The sequence below is a fragment of the Odocoileus virginianus genome, chromosome 5 (genome assembly GCF_023699985.2).
Source record: "Odocoileus virginianus isolate 20LAN1187 ecotype Illinois chromosome 5, Ovbor_1.2, whole genome shotgun sequence".
In the NCBI taxonomy this organism is placed as follows: Eukaryota; Metazoa; Chordata; class Mammalia; order Artiodactyla; family Cervidae; genus Odocoileus; species Odocoileus virginianus.
In genome coordinates, this window is record NC_069678.1 from 12,354,521 (window position 1) to 12,364,369 (window position 9,849).

Sequence of the window (9,849 nt, forward strand, 5' to 3'; positions counted from 1 at the left end):
CTTCTGGAGTCCGTGATTACTTCACAGTGTCAAAAAGGTTAAAAACTGTGACTTTAACAGGGACTGTACAAGAAGGAGTTGAATCCTAAATCCAACAAATCAAAAGTTCCTCTCAGGCAAATGTCTTGTAAGAGGGAGGAACTTCAATCAGTAACACAGTAGAGCTTTCTCATTAATCAGCAATCTTTAATAATTTTTAGAATTAATGTCTAACATTTAAAAACTGAACTGACACAAATGATTTTTTAAAACAAACATACCAGAACCTTTACATCTAACCAAAATAGGGAAGTTCAGTTTGTCAGATAGAGCTTCCAATAATACTTCTTCCGCCTCGAACATCTGGAGTGACTCCACAACTGCCCCTACAGTTTATCAGCTGCAACATACTTGACATAGAGAAAAAGCTCCTTCTCTCTGCAATACTTTTCTCCCTGATCCCATCACAGTGCTTCTCAATTTAACTCCCTTCTCACAGAACTCCTCAGGATCCCACTCTTCCTTTCCTCTCAATGTGCTAGATACCGAAGACCTTAGAAAGAGAAGCCAAGAAGGTAAGAGACAGAGAAGGAAAAGCCTTATTACAGAGCACGGCTGTAGTTCATTTACCGCCAGTCTAAAAACTTCAAATTAATGTGAAAATAATCAGCAGAAAACTGTAAAAACCAACTAATTATAAGCTGAAATCTGCCTAAGTTAATCATTTTTAGAAGGCAAAGAAAGGGGAAACAAGACAAAGGAAAAATTAAATCAATTTTAAAAGAACAATTAAAATTCTATGAGAATAAACACCATTACCAAGAAAGGTCTAATCCCCTAGCACTTGCAGTCTAGAAACAATTTTACAGTATGTATCAATGGTAACACAATGCTGATACTTCCAAATAGCCTAGATATTTTTCTGCTTTTTTCCCCTAGATGTTTTTTCTGCCTTTTTCATTTTGATAATCAAAAAACCAAAATGTTAAATAAAGCAAAACAACAAAAAGATATGCAAAAAATTATAATAGTAATTACTTTGAGTAGTAAACTTATGGGTGATTATTCTTTCAATTTTCCAATATTTTCCAAAATGTATATACATATATGAATTTACAATATTCCTTTTTTCTTCCTGCTTTTCATGTGACATGTCTATTTGGCAAAAAAAAAGTTACTTGGGGGGAGAAAGGAGTCAGGAGTCATAACGTACTTCTTTTATTGGTATTACTTGTATACATGGCTAATTGATATATTACACGGTGGGAGAATCAACTTTCATTTACCCAGCTTAATGTAGTAGTAGCGGTAGTAAAAGTCGCTCAGCCGTGTCCGACCCTTTGTGACCCCACGGCCTGTAGCCCTCCAGGCTCCTCTGTCCATGGAATTCTCCAGGCAAGAATACTGGAGTGGGTAGCCATTCCCTTCTCCAAGGATATTCCTGATCCAGGAATTGAACCCAGGTCTCTCGCATTGCAGGCAGATTCTTTACCACTTGAGCTACTAGGGAATTCCAACCCAGCTTAATGAGGAATAGTATTAACAGTAGTACAGATAAACTCTAAAAAATGTTTACTTTACCTACACTTGAACATTTATAAACTTACCATTAAAGACAACTCTGGAGATCTCCCTGGTGGGTCCAGTGGTTAAGAATCTGCCTTGCAATGCAGGAGATGCAGGCCAGATCCCTCGTAGGGGAACTAAGATTTCCACAGGCCACAGAGCAACTGAGCCTGTGTGCCACAGCCACTGAGACCTCACGACAAAGTTGCAGAGTCCATGCACCACAATGAAATAGCCCGCATAATGCAAAAACTGTCCCACAGGCCACAACTAAGACCCAACAGAGCCAAACAAATAAATAAATACTAAAAGAAAATGCGACAAAATCTTAACAACTGTCGATTCAGGGTCATGAGTACTCAGCAGTTGGCCATGTTGTTATACTAAAAAGTAAAAACTGACCCAACAGGTCAGACTTTAAACTCCTGCTTAATTTTACATTCCTCCTCTAGTGCTTTAATCCCACATCTTCCTCCATCTCTTCCTGCCTTCAGGTCACAAATACAACCAAGCCAAGGAAAATATTCAACAGTTTTGCTGCCCTCTCTAGCTATTTCCAATTCCACTCCACTGCACAAATTATCACTGGGACTTTCATCCTTCCCTCATTAATGCCATCATTCAATTTCCTTTTCCCCAAACTCCTAAATCTACTCTTAAAAATCATCAACCCTCAAATGAGGCATTTTCTTAGACTTCCCTGGTGGCTGAGTGGTAAAGAATTGGCCTGCCAATGCAGCAGACTCAGGTTCATAAATTTATTTTTTTTAAGTGTAGTATTTTCTCATGCATCATTATATCTCCTTTGTCACTAAATTTTAAATGAAGTATCTGTTTTTAAAACTCTCTACCCTCCTTGACTTTCACTACTGATACTTCTCCAGATTTCCCTTCTCTGTCATCTTCTTCCATGTTCCTTTCTACGAAGAACAACAATGAAAACTTCTCTAATCATATCTCTTACCAAACTTTAATCTCAGTTTTCCATTTTTCCTTGATGGCCCCAAAGTCATCTCACACTCCACATATTTAAAGCTAAACTCATTAAACCTTTCAAATACCTTTCCCAGGAAAGCATGCTTCACCATGCCCCAACCCAGATATCTTAAATGGGTATTTAAGACTGGTATTTCTCAGTCTCTGAGAAATATTAATTCTTCCTCTGTAATGTCTCTGTGCTTCCCGGGTAAAGAAACCCCTGCCAATGCAAAAGATGAAAGTTTGCTCCCTGGGCCAGGAAGATCCCCTGGAGAAGAAAATGGCAACCCACTCCAGTGTTCCTGCCTGGGAAATCCCATGGACAAAGCAGCCTGGCAGGCTATAGTCCATAGGGTCGCTAAGAGTTGGACACAACTTGGCAACTAAGTCACAACATCTCTAAGATACACCTTTCTTCTTATCCTTACTGCCAACATCCTACAGCAATACTTTATAAGATCTCAATGGCATAACAGCATGGCTGTGTGTAGTAATCTGGATCTATCATTTCTATCTGAAACCCTGCTTTCCTTCCTCACAAACACAGCACTTTCATGTATTTGTAGAAAATGCTATTCTACTTCCACTCCTTCACCCCAACCTATCAAATCTTCTCAATCCACTAAATGCCAATTTTAAAAATCCTAATTACTTGTACCACACTAGCACTTAATCACATATTGTCTTAAGCTGTTCCAAAGGAATTATGTGCCCTGTCTTGTCTTCCCAACTAGACTAAATGAGCTTTCTGAGATCAGAACTATGCCTTCGGCTTCTTGTATTTACTAACTGGCTATAACCTTCAGGAAAAGTTCAAAGCATGAAAAGCAAAACCTTCTGGGACTTCCCTGGTGGTCCTTTGGTTAAGAATCCACCCGCCAATGCAAGGAACATGGGTTTGACCCTTGGTCCAGGAAAATCCCACATGCCACAGGGTAACTAAGCCCATGTGGCACAACTACTAAAGCCTATTCACCTAGAGCCCATGTTCCACAACAAGAGAAGCCAAAGCAATGAGAAGTTTTTGCACCACAACAAAGAGTAGCCCCCTCTCACTGCAAGTAGAGAAAGCCTGCTCGCAGAAACAAAGACCCAGTGCAGCCAAAAATTAAAAAAAAAAAAAAAAAAAAGCCCTTCACAATCCAAATACAATCTACCACTCAAGTGAGCACCCAAACCTCTTCTGCTTCTAACTCTGCCAGACTCTTCATGGCCTAAGATATTCCATGCCATCACTCTATCAAACCATACTCATCCTTCAAGTCCTAAGGGTTATGGCATTTCTGGAGAGCCTATCCAAATGACAGAGGCAGTAATCTCTCAAGGTCCACTCCATAAATAGCCATCAAATCACAAAAGGACATACACAGTTCATCCCTCCAGAAATAATGAAAAGGTAAGAGAAAGGAAAGAAAAGAATAAGGAAGATGATCAAGGAAATGGGAGGGGAAAAGAAAGCTTCTACCCATTTATAATCATACTGTTCAGTGCTGACACTTACAAGCACCACAGCTCCAATTCCACACCCAACCAGCATCCCCTTTCAGAAATGCTATTTTGTAAAGGCACTGCAGAGTGCAATGACAAGTGCAAAGGCAATGACAAGCCTGTACTGACGAAGAAAATGTAACCTGAAGATTTTCCATGTCTTACCTCCTCCTTCCTTGACTTCTTCACTAGGCTCTTCTGAAAAAGGCTCCTTTGCGATAGGATGATCGCCTCTGTCTTCTTGAGTAACTGACCCAGGTCTGAGTGTAATTTTCTTCCCTCTCCTTGAGCTAGTGGCCTGAAGTTTTCCTTTACCAGTGTGTGTATTTACAGGCTGAGAAGACTCCAAGGAAGGTAGGGTGATTTCCTGAGAGATGGCCACATCCACAGCTTCCAGAACTGCAACATTTGTGTTGTCGGTGAGCATCCTAGAGCTCAAAGATGGGTCCTCCATACCAAGCTGAATTCCGGCATCCTGCACGTCAAGGTCAGCTGCTCTGCCATGACTTGGACTCCAGGACAGGGACACTGACCCCAGGTCTTTAACTTGGTCAGATTCTGCCTTAACAGCTGACTGAAGGTCTAAGTCATCTTCCTCCTGGCTGCCCTGATGTTGTGGGGACTCTGTCAACGTAGTTCTTCTCTTCTTACAGGGCAACATTTTCCAAGTCCCACTTTTGTTCCATCCTGAAAGGATAAAGGCAAGCTCTTATCACCATCTTATTAATTAAAGGTAATAACATCTCCTCAAACATATTTTCACTTATTCATGTTCAATCATGAACACTGTATATTACACCAAATGCACAATCTCCCATTAGGTGGAAAGTAAGAGACAGGTTAGAAAAGCAGAATTCGAATCCTAACTCTCTTACTGGTTAGTGTGTTATCCTGCTTGAGTGACCTCTCCAAACTTTGGTTTCCTCAACTGTAAAAAATAATAATTTTCCTAAACTTATGGAGTTGTTATAAGGATTAAATAGTAAGCAATTAATAAGTGTTAGTTATTATTATTACCATCAGAGAGGGAGAACAGCATGATGCTGAGAGTAAACTGTGGAGTCAAACTACCAGCATTTGCTTCCCAAGTAGGCTTCTCTCTAGTCTTGTGACTTTGTATGAATTATTTAACTTGAATCTGTTTGTTTGCTATACAGTGAAATAAAAGTTGCATTTATGAAATTAGACAGTAATTTATTAGACCAGTAAATGTTTGCAATTGTTGCTTACATACACAGGTATTTCGATTAACAGAAACAATCCAAAAAAAAGTGTGGATATGTAAAATGGTGAAACTATACTAACAGAAATTCTGTACTGAAAACAAAAGCTGCATCTGCAAAATTAGTAATATACTTTTTTGTATCAAAAACTGTTTTCTATGAAAATTCTGGACTCTTGGCTTCAATTCAAATTATCACATTTTAATGGCAACACTATCCTAAAGTGGAGGTATCTTCTCATTTGTTCTTAGAAACTATTTGCAAACCTCTTTTTTTTGTTCTTACCACTTTTACGATTACTTCTTGTCTCTCTCCCATCACCCTCCCCACAATGTGCTTTTAGAGGGAAAAGATTCTTTCAACGAATTCTACTAATACTCAGCAATATCTGCCCTATTGCAGACACTCAATAACTGTTCCCCGAATGAATGTGTGAACTTCTTATTCTGCACATATTCTATGAAGGCTTGACCAAGAGCATTATATGGAAATTAACTGCACCTTTCTACCCAAAAAACCTTTATTCTCAGGTTTTTGAGCTAGGTCCAAGAATAGAATACACTGCCTTGTGATTGATACAGTGAGTTCTTCATCACTAATAATGTTCAAGTAAGGCCTGAACACCCATCTACCAGACACCAGGTGAAAACCTGGACTAGAGGATGGCAACATAAAGTACTTTCTAAGAGTCTGAACTATAAAGTTAATTTTAAACCACTTTAATTCCTCAGCACAGGCCAAACAAACTTTTGTCCGTAACTTGATAATTAAACTTCAATAAACAAGTAAGGATTCCTCTAAAAAGGGAAAGCTGAGGGAGAATTAGGGTAGTGGCATTAGTTCAGGCAAGTCTTATATTTCAGATAAATTACTGAGGTCAAAAAAAAAAGGTGGTGTGGCGAGGGGGGATGAAAAAAAGAAATACAGCTACTATTCAAAGTCAGTAGCATGCAGGGATCAGCTCAGGAACAACAAATACAACAGAGGCTCTGCCCAATCTCTGGGAACTGCAATCAAACCAACAGCATGAATGAGGGCAAATCCGGTGGCAAACGTGGAGCGGACCCCTTCTGGAAAAAGATTTCACAAAGGGGTCCTAACTGCGCTTTTCACCTCGACGCGGAACGCTGACCCAAGTCTCCACTCCCAGATACACACCTTCACTTCCCTACCTCTGTCAAGCAATCCTCATCAGCCCTAGACCAAACCGCCTCAGCCTGGACATCCTTCGTCCGAACGTACAGTTCCAAGCTGCCTGTTCCCGCCCCACCGCATTCGACCCAGTACCCTCACCAGCCAGCCGGATCCCGCGGAAACTCAGCTTCGGTATCACCGGAAGTCAGTCAACGGCAGCGACTGACGTGCTCGCCCCCAGGTCGCGGTGCGCCGCGTCAGGGAGTCAAAGAGCATGCGCTGATCTCAGACGCCATTCTATGTTAGGGCACAATGAAGCCAAAAGAATAGTACTTCCGTTGTGGGCAAAAAAGTTTAAAGGCAATACCTGTCTCTGTCCACGGAGCAATCCTACTCAAAACAAAACTGGGTATTAAGGTTCAGTGGTTTAAGTTGACAGTCCTTCTCGCCGCAAAACACCTGGAATAGGGGACCCAAGAAAATGGAGAATTCATGAAATTTCAGGAAGAATTCTTGGGTTACAAATAGTACAGTTTCCTGAATAAAGCAAAAAGTAAGGAATTTCAGAAAAACATCTACTTCTGCTTCATTGATTATACCAAAGCCTTTGACTGTCTGGATCACAACAAACTGGAAAATGGTTAAAGAGATGGGGAATACCCGACACCTTACCTGTCTGCTAACAAACCTGTATGCAGGTCAAGAAGCAACAGTTAGAACCAAACAAGGAAAAACAGACTGATTCACAATTGGGAAAGCAGTACATCAAGGCTGTATATTGTTACCCTGCTTATTTAACTTATATGAAGAGTATGTCATGCTAAATGCCAGGCTGAATGAAGCACAAGCTACAATCAAGATTGCCAGGTGAAATATCAATAACCTCAGATATGCAGATGACACTATCATAACGGCAGAAAGGGAAGAGGTACTAAAGAGCCAAAAAGCTTTTTTTTTTTTTTTTTTTGGAGGTTGGAATTGCCTTTACTGGAGCAAGTCTGGCAGGCCTGCTGGGGATAAGGAGATTCTTGATGAAAGTGGAATAGGAGAGTGAAAAAACTGAATCAAAACTCAACATTCAAGAAACTAAAATCAAGGCATCGAGTCCCATCACTTCATGGAAAACAGATGGGAAAAAATGGAAACAGTGACAGAATTTTTCTTGGGCTCCAAAATTACTGTGGGCGGTGACTACAGTCATGAAATTAAAAGACTCTTGCTCCTTGGAAGAAAAGATATGACAAACCTAGACAGCATTTTAAAAACAAAGACATTACTTTGCTGACAAAGATCCATATAGTCAAAGCTATAGTTTTTCCAGTAGCCATGTATGGATGTGAGAGTTGGCCCATAAAGAAGGATAAGTGCTGAAGTATTGATGCTTTTGAATGGTGGCATTGGAGAAGACTCTTGAGAGTCCCTTGGACTACAAGGAGATCAAACCAGTCAGTCCTAAAGGAAATCAATCCTGAATATTCATTGGAAGAACTGATTATGATCCTGATGCTCCAGTACTTTGGCCACCTGATGGGAAGAGCAGACTCACTGGAAAAGACCCTGATGCTACAAAAGATTTGAGAGCATGAGGAGAAGGGGGCGACAGAGGATAAGATGGTTGGATGGCATCATTGACTCAATGGATATGAGTTTGAGCAAACTCTGGGAGATAATGAAGGACAGGGAAGCCAGAATGCTGTGGTCCGTGGGGCTGCAAAGAGTCGGACACAACTGATTGACTGAACAACAATAAGTCTTTAATTCAACCCACAGTAATTATTAATATCTGTATAATACTCTGCTTATAAAATGCTTTCAATTATCATAGGTGATTATTTTCAATCATCACAATAAATTCTATGGGACAATGGCTATTATTATACCTCCTGGTTTAAACAAGACAAAATTTTGGCTCAGCTGTGTAGGTGATTTCACAAAGATGCACAACTATCAGATGGAATCAGATATCCTGACTCTAGGTTCTAATGTATTAATCCGGGTTCCAGGAAGGTGCCTGGAACACAGACGAAGGCCAATAAATTCAATACGTGTTTTGAATGAATAACTCCTAAAACCATGTTCTTTCCTCTTTTCTAGAAGTACAGAATGTAAAAGCTGGAAAAAGATTCATGTCGTTCTTGTTACAGGTGAACCACCAACAAATACACATTTGAATAATTTACTTGACCTGATCCTGTCTGTAAACAGAGTTGAAGCGGGGTGAAAGTATCACAGCCAAAAATGGTGAACTTGATGTAATCATGGAGATAACCACCAATAGTGACTCTAACCGAGAATCATCCTAACTTTCAAATTCCAAGGAAGTCTCTAGAAGCTTCCAGTTTAGTTTCTGTCGTGTAGATCCGTTGGTTTGCTCTCTCTCCCGTGCGCTTTCTTTTGCCTAAGCAGTTCTCAGCACCTGAAACTTCCAACAATGATTAACTTTGGTACTCTTCATTAATCTTTTTTTAAAAGCAGCTTCAGTTTACACATCACAGAATCCATCCATTTTACTTATACAATTCAGCGTTGTGCAACCATCACCAGGTTTGATCTTTAATCACAGCTTTTAAAGTTTAAAACCATTTCAATAATAACATTTAGTGGTCTCAGAAATGCATAACAATAATGCAATTGATATTCAAATGCAGGAAATACAGAATTTTATTTTTCCAAAATCCTTCTTCCCCCTCGCCCAGAACATTCTGCTGCTATATTAAGCCTGGGGAATCCGAATTACAAGATCTAGAGGATCTCATATGATAAGTACATACATTTCTCCTTCATCAAGCCTTGAGGATTTCACCTTATAGACCCACAAACCCTAAATAGGTGGGGTTTCATTCTCTCGAAATCTTGGCGAGGAAGGGATGCCCTCCCAGGGATCTTCCGGAAAAGGGCGGAGCTTGCCTTCCGGAACTTTTCGGACAGAGGCGGAGTCTTTTGCCTAAGGCCGTTCGGAGGAAGGGGGTCCTACCTCCTTCTTCAGGAGGTTGAAGGACCAGGAGGATACCTGGTTCTCCTGGCGTTAGGACCAGTCTGGCTGCACCTGCATCCTTTGCTCAGCGCAACTCTGTAACATCTTAAGAGGCGACTGCAGCTGTCAACCAGGGACCAGACCAGCGCAGGAGGCATCCACCGGATACCTTCCCCCTCCCTAACCTTATGCTCTGCAGCGGCGGCCTCGGTACCCACTGGAGGCCCCAGACTTGTCTGACCATTGCAAAAGCATTTATAGCAATAGCCTCTGATTACATGGCTGAGATCACCAACATCCGACCTAGCTTTGGTAAGTATAAATCTGGCAAACTAAGCCTGGGGTAGGTGAAACCGTTGCCAAGCCGAGCTCAGCGGCTGGGCAGAGCGTGAAGCCCAGATCAAGGCCTTCAAGTGCCAGTCCCTCTAGAATCGGGCCTGTGGCGGTGGGCAGAATCGGGCCTACGGTGGTGGTACCGCGGGCAGTGGACAGCGTCCGAACCTGAGC

The 9,849-nt window shown here is 41.1% G+C and overlaps 1 protein-coding gene across 8 annotated transcripts in view; it reads right to left on the reverse strand.

Annotated features, from left to right (window-relative positions):
* The window catches only part of GON4L (gon-4 like), an 88,976-nt gene extending 79,738 nt beyond the window's left edge, over nt 1-9,238 (reverse strand). For 3 of the 8 annotated variants that reach the window (XM_070467474.1, XM_070467476.1, XM_070467477.1), the window contains exon 1: nt 4,177-4,698. In XM_070467474.1, coding sequence (XP_070323575.1) covers nt 4,177-4,672 — 496 coding nt within the window. In that variant the 5' untranslated portion in view covers nt 4,673-4,698. The other 5 variants (XM_070467472.1, XM_070467473.1, XM_070467470.1 and 2 more) reach the window with 5 other exon arrangements.
* Nucleotides 9,239-9,849: the final 611 nt, after the last annotated feature.